Source organism: Geotrypetes seraphini, chromosome 3 (assembly GCF_902459505.1).
Source record: "Geotrypetes seraphini chromosome 3, aGeoSer1.1, whole genome shotgun sequence".
In the NCBI taxonomy this organism is placed as follows: Eukaryota; Metazoa; Chordata; class Amphibia; order Gymnophiona; family Dermophiidae; genus Geotrypetes; species Geotrypetes seraphini.
Window position 1 is genome coordinate 392,685,203 of NC_047086.1, and position 24,677 is coordinate 392,709,879.

Genomic DNA, 24,677 nt, shown 5'->3' on the forward strand with positions numbered 1-24,677 from the left:
TATTTTCCTGGGAAGGATTTAGTCACCAATACTCCTGTGAAATGAAACATTGCACAGTTCCAGAGGGCAAATGGACAAAAACCAAGAACATAAGCAATGCCTCCGCTGGGTCAGACCTGAGGTCCATCGTGCCCAGCAGTCCGCTCACACGGCGGCCCAACAGGTCCAGGACCTGTGCAGCAATCCTCTATCTATACCCCTCTATCCCCTTTTCCAGCAGGAAATTGTCCAATCCCTTCTTGAACCCCAGTACCGTACTCTGCCCTATTACGCTCTCTGGAAGCGCATTCCAGGTGTCCACCACACGTTGGGTAAAGAAGAACTTCCTAGCAAATCAAATTAAAAATGCAAGATGGAACCTATTTTATAAGATATTGACTAGCTTTTGACGCTCCCATCCTCGAGTCAAAAACAAAACATCACATTACTAGGAAATATGACTGAGTCATAAAAAAGAAAGGCTGGTAAAGGGAATAGGGTAGGACAAATATGGAAGACAGCTTTTGCAGGGAAAGTTCTCTATCATTTTGAAATCCTTCTATGTCTAGTTTCAGAAAATACAGCCTATTGCAGATGTTTTGGTAATTCATCTGTAATTTTTTAAAACAATGAAGAAGGTGTACAGTTGTTAATCAGCACTGAAAATTAGGATAAAACTATAGAAAGACCACAAGACCATAGAACTTCTGTTTCTGCCTGTAACCTTGCTTGCCTGCTATGGAGAAAGGAGCTCCTGCCTGAACTCATCACATCCATCAGATGGGCAGAATGGTGATAACATGGGGGTCATACTGAGAAACTTTAAAACTTCTTGTATGTCATAATACTTGGTTGTGGTCATGTATCTGAAGGACTGTGCCCCTTTGGAGCCTTTCTGAGCCCAAATGGAGTGATATCTGGCCATTGGTGGGAAAGAGGAAAAGTAAAAGCGAGTCAGGGACCTCCACCTTAAGGCCCCAAGGAATTTAGTTCATCACCCTGAAAGTAGTCATAGACTCTAATATTACTCATTAGATTCGCATCAGACTGCCACAGATCAAGTTCAAGGTAATAGGGTCTAGTCTATTACTGAACCTTGTGTTGATACCTTCTCACTGGCTCTATCTATTCTGAAGTTATGAAATTTCATTTCCAGGATGGAAACTACTTTAACTGTCTTAGCTTTGCTCCCTTTTTTGGGGAAACTGTCAAAATTCAAGAGGCTGGAGTTGCAGCTAGAGAAGTAATTTGAAAATTCAAAACATTAAAACTTTTGAAATCTGCATAAGCAATCTGGCCTTAGTAAAGGGGAATACGAGGGGTGTTCAATAATTTATCTACCCGAGTAATAAAAAAAAGTAGCAAGTGTGTTGAAACGAGTCTGTGCATGCCGTGACACGTTTCAAGGTTACTCATGCACAGTTGTGGCTCAGTGCGCGTCTAACATTCCAAGAGACAGGATTGTCAGGAGAGTCCTTGTGCAAATCAAGTAAGAAACTGCTAGATTTGGAGCACCGTTCAGTGAAAAAGTTTCTCACAAAAGGGAAAAAGCCAAAGGAGATCCATGAATGTATGCCTGCAGTTTATGGCGAGTACGCCCCATCATCCTACAAAGTTTTTTTTTTTAAAGTTTTATTAGGATTTTATATACCGCCTATCAAGGTTATCTAAGCGGTTTTTTACAATCAGGTACTCAAGCATTTTCCCTCTCTGTCCCGGTGGGCTCACAATCTAGCTAATGTACCTGGGGCTAGGGAGGATTAAGTGACTTGCCCAGGGTCACAAGGAGCAGCGCGGGGTTTGAACCCACAACCCCAGGGTGCCGAGGCTGTAGCTTCAACCACTGCGCCACACATTTTGAAGCAAGCAGTTTAAGTGGGGTAGAGAGTTCATTGAAGATGACCCTCACACTGAAAGGCCTGTGAAAGCAGCTTCTACAGAAATGTGCAAGTAAGTCAAGGATTTAATTTTGTCAGACAGATGAATTCAGGTTTCCCAAATAGCTGAAGAAATGGGTTTAGTTTGGAAGATAGTTCATGAAAAGTTGGGCATGTTCCAGGTTAGTGCAAGATGGGTTCCAAAGAATGCTGATACCATGTCAGAAGACCACAAGGCTTCAGTGCTGCCAGAAGAACTTGGAGATGCTCCACAAAAACAAAATGATTTTTTTTTCATTTGGTGACTGGAGATGAGACTTGGGTCTATCACAGAAATCCTGCGTCCAAAAAGCAGTTACTTACCGTAACAGGTGTTATCCAGGGACAGCAGGCATATATTCTTAACGTATGGGTGACGTCACCGACGGAGCCCCGGTACGGACACTTTTTACTAGAAAGTTCTAGTTGGCCGCACCGCGCATGCGCGAGTGCCTTCCTGCCCGACGGAGGAGTGCGTGGTCCCCAGTTAAGATAAGCCAGCTAAGAAGCCAACCCGGGGAGGTGGGTGGGACGTAAGAATATCTGCCTGCTGTCCCTGGATAACACCTGTTACGGTAAGTAACTGTGCTTTATCCCAGGACAAGCAGGCAGCATATTCTTAACGTATGGGTGACCTCCAAGCTAACAGAGAGGGAGGAGGGATGGTTGGCCATTAGGAAAATAAATTGTGTAACACAGATTGGCCGAAGTGCCCATCCCATCTGGAGAAGGTATCCAGACAGTAGTGAGTAGTGAACGTGTGAACTGAGGACCAAGTGGCAGCCTTGCAGATTTCCTCGATGGGCGTGGAACGGAGGAAAGCCACAGAAGCAGCCATAGCTCTGACCCTGTGGGCCGTGATAGCATCTTCCAGAGAGAGACCGGCCCGAGCATAACAGAACGCAATGCAGGCAGCAAGCCAGTTGGAAAGCGTCCGTTTAGAGACAGGACGACCTAGACGGTTAGGGTCGAAGGACAAAAAGAGCTGAGGAGACGAGCGGTGAGCCCTGGTACGGTCAAGGTAGTAAGCAAGGGCACGCTTACAGTCCAGCGTGTGCAATGCCTGTTCCCCAGGATGAGAATGGGGTTTAGGGAAAAAGACAGGCAACACAATGGACTGGTTGAGATGAAAGTCCGAGACCACCTTGGGGAGGAATTTCAGATGGGTACGCAGAACCACCTTGTCATGGTGAAAAACAGTGAAAGGTGGGTCGGCAACCAGTGCATGCAGCTCACTAACCCTCCTGGCAGAGGTGATGGCAATGAGGAAAAGCACCTTCCATGTAAGAAATTTGAGTGAAGATGTGGCAAGAGGCTCAAACGGAGGTTTCATGAGGGCTGATAAAACCACATCCAGGTCCCAGACGACCGGAGGAGGCTTCAGAGGTGGTTTGACATTGAAGAGGCCTCTCATGAACCGGGAAACCAGGGGATGAGCCGTAAGAGGTTTTCCGAGGATAGGTTCATGAAACGCAGTGATGGCACTGAGGTGGACTCTGATGGAGGTCGACTTGAGGCCAGCGTCGGAGAGAGAGAGCAAATAGTCCAGTACAGTTTCCACCGCTAATGAGGTGGGATCGTGATGATGAAGCAGACACCAGGAGGAGAACCGGGTCCACTTCTGATGGTAACATTGGAGGGTGGCCGGTTTCCTGGAGGCATCCAGAATACAACGGACAGGCTGAGACAGATTCTCTGGAGAGGTCAGCCCGAGAGAAACCAAGCTGTCAGGTGGAGCGAGGACAGATTGGGATGTAGTAGAGACTGATGCTGCTGTGTAAGTAGAGTAGGAAACAAAGGAAGAGGAATGGGCTCCCTGGAGCTGAGCTGGAGCAGGAGGGAGAACCAGTGTTGGCGAGGCCACCGAGGGGCTATGAGAATCATGGTGGCATTGTCCCTGCGGAGTTTGAATAACGTCCGCAACATCAGAGGCAGTGGAGGAAAGGCATAGAGGAACCGATCCGTCTAGTCGAGCAGGAATGCATCCGGGGCCAGACGATGAGGAGAGAAGAGTCTGGAACAGAACTGGGGCAGCTGATGGTTGTGAGGAGCTGCAAAGAGGTCCACCTGAGGAGTGCCCCAGCGAGCAAAGATGGAGCGGAGTGTGGGAGGATCCAGAGTCCACTCGTGAGGTTGAAGGATGCGGCTGAGATTGTCGGCCAGGGAGTTCTGTTCGCCCTGGATATAGACAGCCTTGAGGAAGAGACTGTGGGCCGTGGCCCAGGTCCAGATGCGGATGGCCTCCTGACAGAGGAGGGGAGATCCCGTGCCGCCTTGCTTGTTTATGTAGTACATGGCGACTTGGTTGTCCGTGCATAGGAGAAGAACCTGAGGGTATAGAAGGTGCTGGAAGGCTTTGAGAGCATAGAACATGGTTCTGAGTTCCAGGAAATTGATGTGATGTTGACGCTCCGGAGGGGTCCAGAGTCCCTGGGTGCGAAGATCTCCCAGGTGAGCTCCCCACGCATAAGGGGAGGCATCCGTGGTTATGATCATGGAGTGAGGGGGTAGGTGAAAGAGTAGACCCCTGGAAAGATTGGAGGAGTTCAACCACCATTGAAGAGATTGCTGAAGAGACGATGTCACAGAGATGGGATGAGAAAGAGGATCGGTGGTCTGTGACCATTGGTTGGCTAGAGTCCACTGAGGTGTCCTGAGGTGGAGTCGCGCCAGAGGAAGTACATGGACCGTCGAGGCCATGTGGCCCAGGAGGATCATCATCTGCCGAGCTGGAATGGAGTGATGAAGGAGCACCTGACGGCAGAGGTTGCGCAGGGTTCGATGGCGGTCGGAGGGGAGAAATGCCCTCATTAGAGTGGTGTCGAGAACTGCTCCAATGAACTGAAGTCGCTGTGTGGGAAGCAGATGCGACTTGGGGTAGTTGATCTCGAACCCCAGGAGATGGAGGAACGAGATGATGTATTGAGTGGCTTGTAGCACAAGCGGAGACGTAGGTGCTTTCACCAGCCAATCGTCCAAGTAGGGGAACACCTGAAGGTCGTGAGACCTGAGGAAGGCCGCCACCACAATAAGGCACTTGGTGAACACCCTGGGTGATGATGCGAGGCCAAAGGGTAGCACTTTGTACTGATAGTGATGGTGCCGGATCTGAAACCGTAGATAGCGACGTGAAGTCGGATTGATTGGGATGTGAGTGTAGGCCTCCTTGAGGTCTAGGGAGCTTAGCCAGTCGTGGTGAGAGAGAAGCGGGTAAAGCGTGGCCAGGGAGAGCATTCTGAACTTCTCTTTGACCAGACACTTGTTGAGGTCCCGGAGATCGAGGATGGGACAAAGGTCTCCTGTTTTTTTGGGAACCAGGAAGTAGCGGGAGTAGAATCCCTGACCCCTTTGGTCCGGAGGCACCGCTTCGATGGCATTGAGAAGAAGGAGGGATTGGACCTCCCTCAGGAGGAGGGGGGTTTGGGAGGAGTGAGAAGCAGACTCTACGGGAGGATGGTCTGGTGGAAGAGTCTGGAAGTTGAGAGAGTAGCCGTGGCGAATGATGTTGAGGACCCACTGGTCCGAAGTGATGACCTCCCAACGGCTGAGGAAAAGTTGAAGACGGCCTCCGATAGGCTGAGGGAGAGGTAGCGATGGTGGGAGACTGGCTATGCTCTGGAGAAAGGAGTCAAAAGGGTTGAGATGGTTTTGATGAAGGAAGAGGCTTGGCAGGCTGAGTCTGCAGACAAGCCTGAGGCTGATGCTGGTGGCGAGGATGGCGAGACTGTTGTTGAGGCGGGTTGAGAGGTCTGGCCGAGAATCTGCGTTGGTAAGAAGACTTTTGTCTGTAGGGGCGAGCAGGCGGAGTCTTCTTTTTAGGTTTGATCAGAGTGTCCCACCTGGTCTCATGTGCTGAGAGCTTCTGGTTGTCGAGTCCAGGGACTCTCCAAAGAGTTCATCACCCAGACAAGGTGCGTTAGCCAGGCGGTCCTGGTGGTTAATGTCTAGGTCAGAGACTCTCAGCCATGCCAAACGGCGCATAGCCACCACCATGGCAGATGCGCGAGAGGTCAGCTCAACCGAGTCGTAGATGGAGCGAACCATGAACTTCCTGAGTTGGAGGAGGCTGGAAATTTGTTGCTGGAAAAGAGGGACCTTACGTTCAGGAAGATATTTCTGTAAGGAGGAGAGCTGTTGCACCAGATGCTTCATGTAGAAGGAGAAGTGGAAGGTGTAATTGTTTGCTCTATTGGCTAGCATGGCATTTTGGAAAAGGCGCTTACCAAATTTATCCATAGTTTTTCCCTCTCTGCCAGGAGGGGTGGAGGCATATACCCTGGAACCCTGAGATTTTTTTAAAGTAGATTCCACCAGGAGGGATTTGTGGGGCAATTGAGGTTTGTCAAACCCTAGGATTGGAATAACCCGGTACAAGCTATCCAATTTGCGAGGGGCCCCGGGAACAGTGAGGGGAGTCTCCCAGTTTTTATAGAAAGTTTCCCGTAAGATGTCGTGGACGGGCAACTTTAGAAATTCCTTGGGAGATTGCTCAAAGTCTAGGGCATCGAGAAAAGCCTGAGACTTTTTAGAGTCGGACTCTAAGGGGATGGAAAGAGCTGCTGACATCTCCCTAAGGAATTTAGAGAAAGAGGATTGCTCTGGTTTTGAGACGGTGTCGGTCATGGAGGGTTCTTCGTCGGTTGACGAAGCGTCCTCTTCGGTACCGTGTGGGGAGTCTTCCCACAAGTCTGGGTCTCTAACGTCGGGGTGTGCACGTTTGGACATTGGTGTAGAGGGCTCGGCATGGCGGGTCTTTGAGAGAGATTTGCCTGAGCGCACCGAGGCGGAACCGGGTGAAGAAGACCAATGTCGTTCCTGGGACCGGGCAGGATCGGCAGCAGCACGGGTATGTGCTGTAGGTGTTTCAGCCAAGAGCACCGGCATGGAGGTATTAATCGGTACCGAGGGGGTCGACACCGATGGGACAGTGCGAGGCTCGGACTGGTCCTGTACCGGAAGGTGCGGCGCCAGCAACGCCGGCAGCAGTTGTTGGAGTTGTTGCTGCAGCTGCTCCTGTAACTGTGTTTGGAGTATGGCCGCGATGCGGTCATCCAGGGGAAGCACCGGTACCGCTTTTTTCTTCTTCGGTACCAGAGGTGCCGCTCTACGCTCCGGCGATGAGGAGGCCGATGGATGAGGCACTCACCGATATCGGAGCGGAGCGTTTGCGAAGTCGGTGCGGTGCCGGGAGGGCCGGTGTCGCAACCGTGGCAAGAGGGCGCTCGAGGGAAGTGGAAGGCTTCTTAGCCGGCTTACCTGGGCCCAACGACCCCGAGGAAGGGTCTGGTGGTGTTGACGTCGTTGGTGCCGACTTTTGGGATGCCGTCGACGTCGCAGCAGTTTCCATGGCAGATCCGGTACCGAACAAAATATTTTGCTGGGTCTGCCTATTTTTCAATGTGCGCTTTTTAAGCGTAGCACAGCGGGTGCAGGTGTCAGCCCGATGCTCTGGACCCAAGCACTGCAGGCACCAATTGTGCGGGTCGGTGAGAGAGATCGGGCGTGCACACCGCTGGCACTTCTTAAAACCCGGTTGAGGGGGCATGAAGGGAAACACGGCCTCCGCAAAATCAAAGCCGGAGGCCTGTATGGTGACAACAGGCCCCGCTGGGGCCGGCTCAAAAAAATAATGAAAACTCGATGAGTTTTTTTTTTTTTTTTGAAAAGAAAATTAAAGGAATCCGAAGGAAAAAAATAGAAGAAAATCGAAAAAATACGCGAGCGGGAAGGCAAACTAAATAATTTCAACAGCCGTTGAAACATATGCGACTTCTTCGCTCCGCGGAAACGAAGAAACTGGGGACCACGCACTCCTCCGTCGGGCGGGAAGGCACTCGCGCATGCGCGGTGCGGCCAACTAGAACTTTCTAGTAAAAAGTGTCCGTACCGGGGCTCCGTCGGTGACGTCACCCATACGTTAAGAATATGCTGCCTGCTTGTCCTGGGATAATTGAGTCAATGCAGAGGAAACAAAAGTGATCCCCAACCCCCAAAAAGTTCAAGACAAAAATCTGCAGGCAAAGTCATGGCAACTGTCTTCTGGAGTTCATGCCATGCAAGACAATCACAACCGGGAATAGTTATAGTAACACAATGATTGCTTTGCGGGAGTCAATCAAGGAGAAAAGACAAAGAAAACTTGCAGCAAGTGTGCTGCTTCTTCACGACAATGTGCCAGTGGACAGCAGTTTTCAAGTGATGAAGACGTCAAGAAAGCTGTGACATCCTGGTGTGAAGGTCAAACAGAAGAATTATTTTCAAAGGGGTTAAAGTTATTGCAGGAAAAGTGGATGAAATGTATGGAGCTATCAGGGGATTACATTGAAAAATAAAACACATTTTTTTTGTAAACTGTTTTCTTTCCTACTGAGGTAGATAAATTATTGAATGCAGGGATCGTCTCTTACATGGTTAATGCAACGGACAGTGCTGTGTGTGTCTGATAAGTAGTAGTAATATTCTTATAATAAAATAATTTCTCTTTTGGAAATGTTAAAAAATTACTTCAGAGAGATTTTATATTTAAGGATCTTTTCTCTACAAGCCTTTTCCAGAGACTTTTATTACATTACATTAGAGATTTCTATTCCGCCATTACCTTGCGGTTCAAGGCGGGTTACAAAAGAGATAAAAAACGGAGGGTTACAATGGAAGAACATTTGTCCTTTCTAGAGAGGTAAAGAGAAGGTTATGTAGTTTCTGTGTGGCGGGAAGAGGGAGGGGGGAAGGACGGTAAGTTTGAAGTTAGGGCTGTTTCAGGAATTTCTTGAAGAGTATAGTTTTTATTTCTTTTCTGAACGTCTTGTAGTCTGACGTCATTATCAGTAGACTAGAGATTTGGTTATCTAGTTTAGCTGCTTGAGTGGCCAGGAGGCCATCGTATAGTTTTTTCCGTTTTACTTCTTTGATCGAGGGGTGTGTGTTTTTCTATGTCTGATTGAGGTGGTTTGGATGAGGCGGTTGTTCAGGTAGGTTGGGCTGTCTCCGTTTAAGGCTTTAAATAACATACAGTAGAATTTAAATAGTATTCTTTCTTGGATTGGTACCAATGTGAGTTGATGTATGCTTCTGTAATATGGTCGTGTTTTCTCAATGAGTAGACGAGTCTCAGAGCTGTATTTTGGATTGTTTGTAGTTGTTTAGTCATTGTAGCAGGGCAGGGGAGGTAGAGGATGTTGCAGTAATCTAGTAGACTTAGGATTAGGGATTGTACTATAAGCTGGAATTGTGTTTTTTCGAAGAATTTCCTGACTTGTCTCAGGTTTTATGTTGCAGGTTCTGTGAGAAGGTTTGGAGTTTAAGAAGGGGGTAATATTAGGGGACATTAATCAGCTGCCATTATACCTGATAGCTTTTTTGCTTTGTTGCTTGCTGGCTCTCTCCTAATATAGGGGTCCTTTTACTAAAGCGCATAGCCGTTTTAGCGCACGCTAAACGCTAACGCGTCTATTATAGTCTATGGACGCATTAGCGTGCTTTAGTAAAAGGACCCCATAGTTTATAGGCTATGTCATGCCATTTAATTTCTAAATGTTTTCTTAGAGCTGTATCAAACAGCATATTTTATGATTTGACTGAATACAAACACCGAATATGAATAATGGGCATTGAGATTTAACCTAAGAAATAATAGAAGCAACATGAAATCAGAGATCAACTGTTTATTTCAGTAGGATGTAGCTCAGTAGAGCCCTGGATTGTTTTTATTCACAATAATGTATTCGAGGCGCTATTTAGGGCTAAATCAAATACAAATACTGTATTCAGTACAGCCCTTATATGACTGGAATTGGAATGACCTTTGTTTGGATGATCTTGTTTATGTTTTGATTGAACTCTTGATAATTTAATAAAATTTTAAATGGGGAAAAAAAATAGTTCACATAGGCTCTTGTGGTTTTCTTACTTAAACAATCACAATTCCTTGGGCTATACAGGCTGTACTTACCTTTGTGTTCAAACAGTAAAAAATATTAAAGTTTAGTCTGAGGTTCTGCGTTGCTGAACACTGAAAATGCAATCCTCAACCTTTCCATTATCAATTTCCCTAGGTTTACTATGACAGCACTTTGAGCTCCAGATTTTAAAGAGGGAGCATTCAAGTTCAGCCACATCAATTGAGTGGACAATACCACCCAACTGTCAGGAACCAAGTTATCTTGCTGAGGGCTCTCTCTTCTGTAGAAAACACCTTGAGCACTTGCAGCAACAGGGAGTCATCTTCAGGTTAATGTAGCTCCCAGTTTTTCATTGCATTTTTGGGAGTTTTACGCTCTCTGACTGAAAGAGTTTTAGTAATGATCTTGGAACTTCAATACCATGATCAAAACGTTTCATGTTTAGATATTATATTTGTACAAATTGCTTTTAAAAACCACCACCACCCTTACCTTTCTATTAAAGCAGCTATTTTGCTATTTTCTTGAAAAAGGCATGCAAGATTTGATGGTAGACAAAGGTAGCTACATAAATGCTCAAACTGGTTGGGTGCACTTCCTGAAAATAAAGGAAAAATAGAAGAAAATGATAAGATTCTTATGTTCAGTTAACAGAATACTCACAGTACAAAAAGCCAACATTAATGTGATTTAATGCAGGAGTTAAAAATGTAATACTTTTGGTTGTCATGTTCAAGCATTGATCTATTGAAATAGGCTAAAATACAAATAATATTGTGGAGCTAGCCTATTATTCAACATGAAGTAGTCTGCATTGTAATGCAGAGGACCAAAACCAGTCCAAACACCTTTGTTCCTCAGGCCGAGAAGGCTGGAGAGATACTGTCGAGGTGGTATTCAAAATCATTCCATGGCAGGGAAGAAGACCCAGCCAATGCTCTATCATGACACCTATTGGCCATAACTAGGTTGCATGTGTATGGTGCTACTGCCTGAAGACAGTTTCTGACTGGGCCTGAAACCCAAAGGAGCAGAAAGAAAACTGCTGGACCAAAGAGGCAATAAACAAAAGGTATCATATTTTTCGCTCCATAAGACGCACCTGACCATAAGACGCACCCTAGATTTAGAGGAGGAAAACAAGAAAAAAAAATATTCTGCACCCTGTCCCCCCTCCCTGCCAAGCTCTGTACGCTGTCCCGGCCTACCACTAGACCACCAGAGTAGAGACAGGGTACAGAGCCTGGCAGGGAAAGGTAACAGGGTGCAGAATGTTTTTTTCTTGTTTTCCTCCTCTAAGTCCAGTACCTTTTAAAACACCCCCCCCCCCGTACCTTTTTAAAACACCCTCCGCCCGGGTCTTTTTGTTATCTACCTATACTCTAAGGCAAGGTGTCCTCCTGTTTGCCTGTCTGTTCAATAATCATCTTCCATATTTTATTCACTTTTTCTAGAGTCAAAAAAAACAAATAAAAAATTTCCACCTCCAATAGCGTTAGATTTACTCACTGTCATACACGGAAATTCATGCTGCCGGCCTGTGCATGTGTCAAAGAGGGCATTAGCTGCATCAGCCCAGACAGACAGCAAGAGCGGCTGCACTGAATGTTTTAATGAAGCGAATGGAAGGCAGACCCTGGGTACAAAGGCACTCACAGAGAGGCTCTTACACTCGTACGTGAGCACCATAGGAACTGCTTCCATCTCCCAGCTCTGGTTTCCTACTGGAGATTTCCTGCAACAAGTCCTGCCCTCTTTTGACGCAGCTTTGTGTTTCCGGCACATGCGGGACGCTTGCGAGAGAGAGAAGCTGTATGTGATGTGGTCGGGGGACCGAAGAAGGCTGCAGGATTTGGTGGTGGGCGAGCTCAGGTACCAGTTTGACGGTAGGAGGAGGAGGGGAGGATGTTTTAAAAAGTACAGGTAGGTGTAAAAATTTGTATCTTTGCTGCATAAGACGCACTGACAATTCCACCCTCTTTTGGGTGGAAAAAAAGTGCGTCTTATGGAGCGAAAAATACGGTAAATTGAAATTTGACACTGGCAAGCTAGAATTAGCTAGTCTATCTTTCAGCCCTGGTCTAAACCATTTACATTCCCTATACTGAGCATCTGATCATTATCATGTTCAGGACGTACTTGAAAAGCAGTGGCAGGTTTCTTATGGTACAAAGGGAAACCCTACCATATGCAGTACAAAATTCTATAATCAGAATTCTAGATTTTTGTAAACTTTTATCATCATATTGTGAACTGCCTTCGTTTATATTCTCAAAAGGAGGTATAGCAAATTTGTAAATAAAAGAAACCAAATTCCAAACATCTCAGAAGATATAGTAGTGTTTGAAACCATCACTTCCTACTGTATACCTTCCAATTCTTTTTCTTTCCTTTTGGCAGTACTTAAAAACCAACAAAACTGATGTTGCTACTCCTTCCCCCTGACCACCATGTTCTTCCTGCTGAATAATTCTACCTTCTCCTATCATCAGCTATTTTGGATTTCCCTGTAATTATCATGGCCATAAGTACCTTAGACTATTGCAATATCATATACTTGGTTTCTTTTAAGAAAACCATCAAACGACTGAGAATTGTCCAGAACGCCGCGTCTCATTTATGGCCTTAAGAAATCGGACCATGTAAACCCGTATTACAAAAAACTACACTGGCTGCTGGTGGAAGCAAGGGCCATCTTTAAGTTTGCTTGCCTATGCTTCAAAACCATAACAGGTTCATCCCCAATCTGTCTCACCATTTCAAACTTCCAGGCACAACCTATACACGTAGTGCCTATTTGTTCGCCTTTCCATCCTTGAAGGACTGTATCTACAAGAGATTCCTTGATCAAACACTATCACTCCAAGCAGGCAAATGGAACAAATGTTTAACCAACTTTATTTCAAACGCCCTTTCTTATCAAACTTTCAGGAAGTCAATCCAAATTTATCTCTTCGACAAATTTCTCTGATTCCACTTCTGCCTGATGCATTCCTAAAACTCTCCCAGATAAACCTGATTAATGTCAACATGCTAATGTAATTTCAAAATTTTTTTATATTATCGCTGTCTGTATACAGTCTCTTCTGTAAACCGCTCTGAACTATTCATGGCATTGCGGTATATAAAAATAAAGTTATTATTATTCATAAAAAATACTTCATCTTTTCTTATAGATCTAGGCCCTTTGGAAGGTGTATAAAGGGGTTGCCTAGTTAATGCACCTTTTAAGATACATATATGAAGCCTATTTTATAAAGACAAGTAGGCGCCTACTTGTTTTTATAAAATACTGGCATTAAGTGGCAGGCACAGCTGGAATAAATGCTCATGACAATATTTGTCAATGAGATGTTTCATAGTTTATGAAAATTTGATTAAACCCTAAACATAAGATTCAAAGCATTGTACATTAAAAAAAATATATGAAAATTAAAAGAAAGGGGGAATTAATATAAAAAAACAAAGACCTACCACGGACCAAACTACCACGGACCAAACTAACACAACATAGGGTAGGAGAGTAAACAAGAGGATAGGAGGGAGAACTATATTTTTGAAGATAAAGAAAACAAAAAAGCAAAAAAGATCAGGGAAGGGAGGGATAAGATATCAATTATTGTACTTTTGCTATAGATCAGGGATTGGGAAACCTTTTTACATGGAGGGCTGCATGAACATCAGCACTATTTCTAGGGGCCTCACACATAAAATTCTCTCCCAAATTCTCTTCTTCTACATAACCCATCCTCAATGAAATTCTATTGTCTACATAATCTCCTTTCCCCATGCCCAGGGTCTGCAGAAACTGTCTCTTTCCTCCCTCCCAATGATCTCCTGAATCTCTCCTTCCTACCCCTCACCTTCCATCCACCTGCCCCAAAATCCATGTGCCCCAGTTCCTCCTTGCCCCATAATCCATGTGCTATGATTCTCATCTTTCTTTCCTGTCCCAGAATCCATAGAAACATAGAAAGATGACGGCAGAAAAGGGCCATAGCCCATCAAGTCTGCCCACTCTATTGACCCACCCCATTAAGTCTGAATGCTAATGACCTAGTTCCTTAACTCGACCCTCGTAGGGATCCCACGTGGATGTCCCATTTATTCTTAAAGTCGAGCACGCTGGTGGCCTTGATCACCTGCACCGGAAGTCTGTTCCAGTGATCAACCACCCTTTCTGTGAAGAAATACTTCCTGGTGTCACCACTAAATTTCCCTCCTCTGAGTTTGAGCGGGTGCCCCCTTGTGACCAAGGGTCCCTTGAGAAAGAATATATCGTTTTCCACCTCGACACGACCCGTGACGTACTTAAATGTCTCAATCATGTCACCCCTTTCCCTGCGTTCCTCTAGGGTATAGAGCTGCAGTTTGCCCAGTCTTTCTTCGTATGAGAGACCCTTGAGCCCCAAGACCATCCTAGTGGCCATCCTCTGGACCGACTCAGCTCGAAGCACATCTTTCCGGTAATGTGGCCTCCAGAATTGCACACAGTATTCCAGATGGAGTCTCACCATGGTTCTATAGAGTGGCATTATGACTTCAGGTTTACGGCTGACGAAGCTTCTATTGATACATCCCATCATTTACCTTGCCTTTGATGAGGCCTTCTCTACTTGTTTGGCAGCCTTCATGTCTGCACTGATGATTACCCCCAAGTCCCGTTCCTCTGAGGTCCTAGCTAGCGTTTCTCCATTCAAGGAGTATGTTCTGCATGGATTTCCTCTCCCGAGATGCATGACCTTACATTTTTTAGCGTTGAAGCCTAGCTGCCATGTCGAGGACCAGTTTTCTAACGTGATCAGATCTTGTGTCATACTATCCTGTAGGTTGCTTTCACTTACTATGTTACACAGTTTGGCATCATCGGCGAACAGTGCTACTTTACCCTGAAGCCCCCGGGTCAAGTCCCCTATGAATATGTTGAAAAGGGATGGTCCCAGGACTGAGCCCTGCGGCACTCCACTAGTCACCTCCGATGTCTCAGAGAGGGTGCCGTTGACCACCACCCTCTGAAGTCTTCCACTCAGCCAATCACTGACCCATGCAGTTAGTTTCTCACCCAAACCCATTGATTTCATCTTGTTTAGTAGTCTACGGTGTGGGACACTGTCAAAAGCTTTACTGAAATCCATGTGCCCCAGTTCTCCTCTCCATCTCTCCTCCTCCCCCAATCCCAACATCATCTCTTGTTTCTCTTTCCCTCACTTATCACAAGCAGATTTCTCTTCGCTCTTCTGATCCCACGGGACCAAATAAAAATATCTAGCTGAGCTCACTCAGGACTGGCAATCAACATCTATACAGAGCAGCCTTGGCGCCACACATGTGCAAAGATCCTGCTGGTCCCTCCCCCTCTGATTCATAAAATATACATCTGAGGCAGCGGGACCAGCAGGGCCTTCGTGCATGTGGGAGGCAGTAAAAGCGACACTCTACTACTACCAGCAACCTTTAGACAGAAGCACGAAGTAGTCGGGGGGTGGGGGAGAGTTGGAAAAAAAAGGGGGGGGAAGATGCTGGATTGAGAATGTGGAGGTGGAGATCTAAGAGAGAAGCCAGATTGAGGGGAGAGATGGGCAGGGGGGGGGGGCAGATGCCAGACAACAGTGAGCATCTCATAAGAACAACCTTACTGGGTCAGACCAATGGTCCATCAAGCCCAGTAGTACATTCTCATGGTGGCCAATCTAGGTCACTAGTACCTGGCCAAAACCCAAGGTGTAGTAATATTCCATGCTACCAATACAGGTCAAGCAGTGGTTTCCCCCATGTCTTTCTCAATAACAGACTATGGACTTTTCCTCCAGGAACTTGTCCAAACCTCTTGCTACTACTGCTACCTCAGAGCTCAAAGCAGCGGGTTGTGCTGTACTGGAAGGGCATGTGCCTCCCTAGGCCCTCCCATGGCTACACCTATGTATCAGATGTGTTCTGAGCTTTCTTTGTGAATCTTGCTCCTAGTTATTACGGAAATCGTCACAAGACATGATGCTTTCATGAGCTGTCATATGAAGTTGTGACATTTTAGCAAGGCCCATTATGAAAAGAAAATTTTACCTTGAAGTTCTTGGGGGGCTGGGACACCATTTAAATAATGGAAAAACAAGGCAGAGCACCTTAAGAAAGGCATGATTCCAGCTTTTATACTCTTGCACAGATGCCAGCCGGAGGACACTTCTTTTAAGGCACTGAAATTAAGTGGAAAATGTGATTTAAAAAAATGATTCTTTAAACTAAAAATTTACATTAATTCATTGACTTAATACAGTACTATACAATTTTTTTGTATATGGAGTTCTCAGGCTGCCTAAAATAAAAGTTAATAGGACATATTTGAACCTAAAAAGCACTTTAGTGTTTCGATTGACTTAACAGGAATGACTATCATCATATTAATTTTTTACATTTTAAGCAGTATTTGTGTCTCACCTTCCTGTGCAATGATATAAATGTTTATAAAGAGAAAGCACTGCTAGCTCTTCTTCTTCATTGCTATTTTCCTGATCCATGCCATTCTCTTCTAAAAAGATGAACAAAAGTTTCAATCATCTGGTTCATTCATATATATTTAAAACATAAAAATATTAAAATTTAATCAAAGGCTACATGAAAACATGTGTATTCATTCATATTTTTCTGACATGCCATAAAATCTAAGCAACAAATTGTAAAGGAATTTTTTGTCAAATTACCCTATAAACTGTCACTGTAAACAAAGAATTAATCAAACGAGCCTCAGACACACTGACTGAATATATAATTATAAGTCAGGTACTTTTAGCCAATAAGGCAACATGTCCTTAATCATCGGCTCCTCTTACATGTTAGGTGGGAAATTCAGTAAACTCAGACACAGTCCGAGAAAAACCTGAACCCCACCCGACTGTAGAGTAAAATATAATCACCAGTGTACAGTCACACAGCAGTGTGCCACACAATTAAACAAAAAAGTGGTGGAATACAAAATAAAATGTTATGTTACCATTGTCTGTGATGTCGTTAGATTTATCACCTCGTATTTCCTAGTGTCAGCACTTTTAAAAGTGGGTATTTATTATTCCACTAGTGTTTAAGCTCGTTACATTAATGTGTGCTAGAATAGATGTGTAAACTTTTAGCACAATGGGACGCTGAGGCCTTTCTTTGCTTCCTGCTCCCTCTATCCAGCAGTTGTCCTTCTCCCTTCCTTTTACCTCCCCCCTGTGCAGCAGCACCCCTTCCCTGCTCCCCCTGTCCAGCAGTAGCCCTTCTCCCTTCCTTTTACCTCCCCCCTTGTCCAGTAGTACCCTTTCTCCCTTCCCTGCTTCCCCTGTCCAGCATCCACTAGCCCAGGCAGCCTCGGGGCTTTTGCTAGGCCGGCCCGCCTCGCTTTATCAAAGTGGGCCAGCCTAGCAAATGCCCCACGGCTGCTTGATGAAATCGCAGCTGTTGCCGCTGCTGGTCCAGGGGTGAGAAGAAGAGGTGTCCTGGCAGCGTAGTCAGAAAGCAGGAAGTCAGCCAGCGTCGGAGATCGACACAGGAAATCAGCTGAGGCAGGCACTGTGCATGTGCGGCACGCTGCCACAGAGGCACGGAACACAGAGATTGAAGTGTGCAAGTGCGCTAAGGGTTTTACTACAGCAGATGATTTCAGCAGCAGAACTCCTGTGCTCATTCTACACAAAGAAACATGACTTTTCTTGCATTCAAAGAGAGTGTGTATGAAGGTGGCATCATCAAATGCCACCTTCAATATGAAATTTGACAATTATGGCGAGTTAGTTCTCTTTTTGCCTCCTAAAGAATACAAAATATATTTTGTTTGACTACTTTTAACATTATATTCTTGGTGCGACACACTGATTATTATATAAAGGAGAAGCAATTACAATTTGAGAGAGAAACAGTTACCTGTTGATGAGGTTAACAAGATTTGGACAATTTGTGCCATGGCGACAAGATGGAAGAGATGAAGATCTCCTGTAGCAAGACTAGTTCCTGAAAAATCCTGGCACTGTACACTAGGAAATGCCAGCACCAAGCTCACCTAGGCAACAAATGAAACAGGAATGTGAATAAAATTATGTACAAATGCAAGTATGTTTGAAAAGAAAGAATTTAACACCATAAATGACATTTCCTAAAAGTTAGTCATTATATATTTTGAAGTTTTATAAAAACCATGGTGAAAAATTCAAAGGCATGAAACAAAAATGAAAACCTTAAAGATTTCTTTTGAATGTTATAAAAACAAGCAAACATTAAGTAGTTTGTCTGAAGGAATATAATTTGTCTCTGCTGCTTGCTAACTTCCTTTAACTCACTGGCTTCTTGCTTAAAAAGGATCTACTTCAATCCTATGCCACCTTGTTGCAAAAGAGAACAGAGGATCTGTCTTTCATAACAAAGCTGCATTACCTTCCATTTTGATCCCCCTTGCTCTCCTTGGCATTACAACAGTAAACTGCAGAGGAACAAAGATCCCGAATCATCTAAGTCTAAATATTAGCTTCAACTTTATTCATCCCAACCCTGTCTGGCCAAGTTTAGAAATAACTAAATATATAGCCCAATGAACACAGTATAGTGAAAACAAACAATGATAACACCACAACACTTTCACCAAATATGGTGCAATAAATGGAGACTTCACTAAATCCAACAATCACAAACCAACCCAACTTGGCCTGCACAAATTAATTTAAATGCAAAAAAAGAGGTAAGAGCTTTAGAAAATGTAGCACAAGCCAGCTACCAGTGGCTCAAGGCCTGCCCCAACAAAACTTCATGGGTATAAGAACACCCTCCTTTTTGCCCAATTTAAAGTAACTCTGTGCAACGCAAAGAATAAAAACCAGATAATAGTGCAAACTATTTATCTTATACACATGCCATCATCCTTCAAAGTTAAGCACCGACTATTGTGGTTCCTATCAAATTCTAATCTGCTCTAAGAAATACTTACAAGCAAATGAAACATGTCAATATCAAGGATGCTTGGTGAAGTCTCAATTTTTTCATTAGGCACCAATGCTAGATAAATTGAAAAAGAAATAAAAAATGAATTTAGTTACATTTTCTAATGAATATGGTACTTTAGTAAAGTTAAGCCCACCTGCAGGTTAATGAGGAAATTTAAAAAAGGTATGTCTGTGGGTTAAATAGTTTTATGCAACTTAGTCTTTGCTGATTTTCCAGCTCTTAAAACTATGTGCATATACCTTTAGTCTATAAAGAATGAAACCATAGAAAGTACCAAACTTACATGTGAATAATCTAGAAAAGTGTCCTTGTATGACAGAAAGAGGTGAGACAGTCCAGTGTGCTGCAGCAAATCTTGTTAATGACTTCAGGCAGTCATCCTAAAAAAATATGAATTCAATCAGCACCTAAAAGTTTAATTTTACACTTTAGTCAGATTGGCACTTACCATACAATGGCTAATAATGGCACATCTATAGCGTTTTTTGCTACTTCAGCTTGTCTGCGGTGTTCTTTGCTCGCATGTTTAAAGATAATAGACTGTTTTCAGTCCAATTCTTTATATGTGAGTTTGCAAACCATTGGACCCCTGAGGAAGGCGTGTTCGCTGAAACACGGACCATGTAGGGTCCGGTTGGATTTTTATCACAGTATTTTTTATCATTGTACTTTTTTAATTGAATGTTCATGGTTTTATATGTCAGTGTTTAATAAATTATCTCCAGAACATCTTTATCCACAGTGTTTTGTTTTTGTTTTAATCGGTGGATTGTTTTCACTGTGGATCAATGGGTCTCCCCATTTTTCTTTGTTGGGCAGACTAGATGAGCCATTTGGGCTTTATCTGCCATCATGTTACAATGTTTCTATAACCATAAAGCCTTATGACCTCACAATGCAGGTGTAAAGAGCCTTAGCCTATAGGAAGAGGAGATGCAAATGTTAAGAGCCTTAGCCAATAAGGAGAGAGATAATGGTTACTGCAGATGGACATTTTTTTGCTACTTCAGCTTGTCTGCGGTGTTCTTTGCTCACAGGTTTAAAGACAATAGACTGTTTTCAGTCCAATTCTTTATATGTGAGTTTGCAAACCATTGGACCCCTAGGGTCCGGTTGGATTTTTATCACTGTATTTATCATAATTGTACTTTTTTCATTGCATTTTCATGTTTTTATATGTCAGTGTATAATAAATTATCTCCAGAACATTTGTATCCACAGTTTTTTGTTTTCATCGGTGGATGGTTTTCACTGTGGATCATTGGGTCTCCCCATTTTTCTTTGTAATAACGGCACATCCACATAAATTCCAAACCTAGCTGTTATTTAAAAATGAGCTAGAAATCAAACTCCAGCTTCATATGAACAAGTGGAGTGTTTTTATGTAGGGGGCTTTGAACAAAGCTGTCAATATACGTATTATATCCAACTCTCATAAGCAGCACAAATATGTTTATTCTGACATTAGGACAATTTAATCTCCTGAACATAAACTAAAAAAAAAGATCTGTAACTAATATTTCTAATGATGCCCATACAGTTAGAATAAAGAAGAATTTAAAGGTTTCCAATTAGTTCCAATTAAAATCCTCAATTTCTTTTAATTTTAACCAGGAAACAAGAACAATAAATCAGAGCAAAATATGTAGTGTGGCTCTTCAATACATTGCAATAATTTGTAAAACCAATATTTAAACTTAAGTAACATTAATTTCAACTCTCCCCCCTCATAATAAGAGATGGCTATTAAAAATGCAACATGCACCAGTGTTAGAGTCCAAAGTCTAGTTTAAACCATATCAAAGGGGCGATCCTGCAAAACACACCATTTCCCAGAGGTATCCCAAACCTTGATAAATGCTTTCATTTGATTAAATCTAAGTGGTTTAAGCTTAGACCAGTGGTTCCCCAAGCTGCTCCTGGAGACACCCTGGCCAGTCAGCTTTTAAGAATATCCATAATAAATATTCATGAGAGAGATTTGCATGCCCTGCCTCCACTGCATGCAAATCTCTCATGAATATTCATTGTAGATATCCTGAAAGCCTGACTGGCTAGAGGTACCTCTAGGACCAGGATGGGAAACCACTGGCTCAGACATTAAATACCGTATATACTTGAATATAAACTGATCTGAATATAAACCGAGGTTACCTCCCCCCCAAAAAATAAAAAGGTTGACTAATATAAACTGGGGATTTATATTCTCGTGTCCTGCCTTGCCAGGCTCTACCCCCAGCCCCCCTCCCTCCTTGCCAGACTCTGGAACCAGCCTCCCTCCCTTCCTGCCAGGTTCTGCACTCAGCCCCCCTCCCTTCCTGCCCTACCAGGCTCTGCACTTACCATCCTCCCTTCCTGCCAGGTTCTAAACCCAGTCCCCCTCCCTCCCTTGATGCCTTTCCTCCCCCAGGTCTGTCATAAGCCCTGGTGATCCAGCGATGGGCCGGGAAAAAAGGAATCCCTCCCACCTCCTGTCCTGTCCCACTCTGCCTCTCTCTGGATCCCTTTAAACTCCTGTCCCAATTGACTTTGACACATCCCACCTCCCTCCAGCTTCCCAGACTTTTAAAAACACCTACCTTAAAAGCCCTGGTGGTCCAGCAGTGATCTGCCTACGTTTCTGTTCCATGCAAAGCCACTATCTGAAATGACTGCTGCAATTTCTCATGGCAACCTAGTGAGTTCCCACGGTCTTATGAGGTTGCCATGAGAACTCATGGCAGCCATTTTAGATAGCGGTTCTGAATGAGCCAGGAGTGTAGGAAGATCACTCCTGCTCACCGCTGAACCACCAGGGCTTTAAAGGTAGGTTTACATAACTGAAATTAGCTATAACATGTGTAAGAGACAGCAGGTCTACAGTTTTCCAAACCACTGTCAAAACTAAAAAGCCACTCTGACTATTTATGGGCCACCAGTTTATGCGTAAGGACTTTCACCCTTAGTGGCCTGATAGCAAGCAATCCATACATTTCAAAAAGGTCTCCCCAGTAAAATCTTTGACCAAGGCCAGAACTTAATCCCAAAACTTTTGCGCCTTGGGGCAAGCCCACTATATATGCAGAAATGTGACATGCTCACCACATGCACACCATACTCATAATGCTCAGTTTCTAAACGGAAAAAAGGTTCAGAGTTTTCCCTTTTAAGGATAGTTAATAATATAACCAAGTTACCTACCCGTAAGCAGATGTTCTCCATAGACAGCAAGATACAAGTCTTCACAACTGAGTGACATCATTCAAAAGAGCCTATGTCTAAAAAAAAATCCAGCTTCGTAATCTCAAAGTCTTAAAGAAGACCCAATGTGCATATGCATAATTTCCTGCTTCATTTGGGAACTTCTTCAGTCCTTACATAACTGAGTTTAGAAAACAACTCTCAGGGAAGTAAGGAGGGCATGTGGGGACTTGTATCCTGCTTTCCACAGTGAACACTGGCTATAGGTAACTTGGTTTTCTTTGAGGACAAGCAAGATCTTAAGTCTTCACAACTGGGACTCCCTAGCTACAGGTTGGCTTCAACAAAAAGAAAAGCAGACCCAAGTACAGTGGCATGTAGCTTATAGAAAATATATTGGCTGGTTAAAGCAGAAATCTGACACCACCTTTGGAATAAACCTAATCCTCTGCTTATTGAAATTTTATACAGGGTTGATTAATCAGTATGGCCTGGAGCTCACTAATTCTGCATACTCAAGTGATTGCTGCCAAAACAAGAGATCTTCCGGATCAGGTATGCTGATTTTCAGGAGTCCAGTGGACAAAGAGAACTTTCATCAATTGTACTGGGACACAGCAGGTGACCAGATGTAAGGCTTCATTCAACAGAAGCAAATACCACATAAATGAGCAACCAAAGGCTATACAGAGATGGGTCTCTTTCTAAATGGCTATAAGTGCCAAATGCACTTTGATGAACTTTTAGTCTTTAAGACTGATTGAGAGTTCTAGAAGGTATTCAAACAGATTTTGAATGGGACAGAAATATATATATATATTTATTTAGGTGTTCTTCATCACCCCAGATAGCAAATTTCTTCTACTTAAAGTCATATGACTGTCTCCTGGAATTTTTCCTAGTAGAGCTACGATGCGTTATCAGGTATGTTTAGAGCAACTATGATTAACCTGTCAATATCCAAGCTGTAGAACAGGACATGATGTTAGGATGTAACACAGTCTCCCCCCTCCAAGTCTACTTGATCAACATTGGAAAATTTCCTATTCTGATGGATCTCATTATGGATAAACAGCTGAAGGAAAAGAAACCAGATCTGCCTTGGTTAGTATGGAGCTATGAAAGTCATAAGAACATAAGAATTTGCCTCTGCTGGATCAGACCAGAGGTCCATGGCGCCCAGCAGTCCGCACCCGCGGCGGCCCATCAGGTCCATGACCTGTCATGTTTACTTGATTTAGCCCTTGTTTTTATCTTTACTCTTTCCATACTCCAACTCTTTCCAGTCTCCAACTCTGCATAAGTTTTAGGATAAGCTTCTGCAAATATAAGAATTGCCACTGCTGGGTCAGATCAGTGGCCCATTGTGCCCAGCAGTCCGCTCCTGTGTCGGTCCCTAGGTCAAAGACCAGCGCCCCAACCGAGACCAGCCCTACCTGTGTGTGCTCCAGTTCAGCAGGAACTCGTCTAACTTTGTCTTGAATCCCTGGAGGGTGTTTTCCCTTATAACAGCCTCCGGAAGAGCGTTCCAGTTTTCTACCACTCTCTGGGTGAAAAAGAACTTCCTTACGTTTGTACGGAATCTATCCCCTTTTAACTTTAGAGAGTGCCCTCTTGTTCTCCCTACCTTGGAGAGGGTGAACAACCTGCCTTTATCTATTAAGTCTATTCCCTTCATTATCTTGAATGTTTCAATCAAGTCCCCTCTCAGTCTCCTCTTTTCAAGGGAGAAGAGGCCCAGTTTCTCTAATCTCTCACTGTACGTCAACTCCTCCAGCCCCTTAAACATTTTAGTCGCTCTTCTCTGTACCCTTTCGAGTAGTACCATGTCCTTCAAGTACGGCGACATATCTTCCAGTTCCACCTCAACTAATGATCCTAAACTAATCCAGGAGAAAGACAATTAAGGTTAATTTTCCACAATTTCCTATGATGGAATAGAAGTGAGAAAGCACAGAGATCCACCATAGGTGTACCCTACTTGCAAAAATTCATCTTTGCTACCCCCGAAGACCACTTGTAGGTTTGGAATATACAGCTCAGCTTGTCCCAGTGACAGAGTATTCACCTGCAATGTACATGGTTTTGAGAGTCATCCTGTGAGAGATGGCCCAGTCTGACATTCTGACAATTTCTCAGCATAAGAGGTAATACCCTATCTCTTACTGCTTGATGCCCTTTCTCCACTGTAATGATTCTGGAGATGTCCAGAATCACCCGGGTTTTGGTTGGGGTGGGAGTTGGTACAACTTGAGCAGATATTTAAGGTCCCGCAACTGCTGAGCACGATAAGAACATAAGAATTGCCGTTACTGGGTCAGACCAGTGGTCCATCCTGCCCAGTAGTCCGCTCACGCGGTGGCCATCAGGTCAAAGACCAGTGCTCTAAATGAGTCCAGCCTCACCTGCGTATATTCCAGTTTAGCAAGAACTTGTCCAACTTAATTTTGAAACCTTGAAGTGTGTTTTCCCCTATAACAGATTCCAGAAGAGCATTCCAGTTTTCCACCACTCTCTGAGTGAAGAAGAATTTCCTTATGTTTGTATGGAATCTATCCCCTTTCAACTTTAGAGAGTGCCCTCTAGTTCTCCCTTCCTTGGAAAGAATGAACAGTCTGTCTTTATCTACTAAGTCTATTTCTTTCAGTATTTTGAACGTTTTGATCAAGTCCCCTCTCAGTCTCCTCTTTTCAAGGGAGAAGAGGCCCAGTTTCTTCAATCTCTCACTGTACGGCAACTC

The 24,677-nt window shown here is 44.0% G+C and overlaps 1 protein-coding gene across 1 annotated transcript in view; it reads right to left on the minus strand.

Annotated features, from left to right (window-relative positions):
• Positions 1-24,677, minus strand: part of UBR2 (ubiquitin protein ligase E3 component n-recognin 2) — a 201,054-nt gene that overhangs the window by 12,027 nt on the left and 164,350 nt on the right. Inside the window, exons 30-35 of the mRNA XM_033937674.1 lie at positions 19,041-19,137; positions 18,741-18,808; positions 17,687-17,822; positions 16,226-16,316; positions 15,854-15,984; positions 10,286-10,391 (exon numbers count right to left, since the gene is read on the minus strand). Coding sequence (XP_033793565.1) covers positions 10,286-10,391; positions 15,854-15,984; positions 16,226-16,316; positions 17,687-17,822; positions 18,741-18,808; positions 19,041-19,137 — 629 coding nt within the window. The remainder of the gene's footprint in view (positions 1-10,285; positions 10,392-15,853; positions 15,985-16,225; positions 16,317-17,686; positions 17,823-18,740; positions 18,809-19,040; positions 19,138-24,677) is intronic.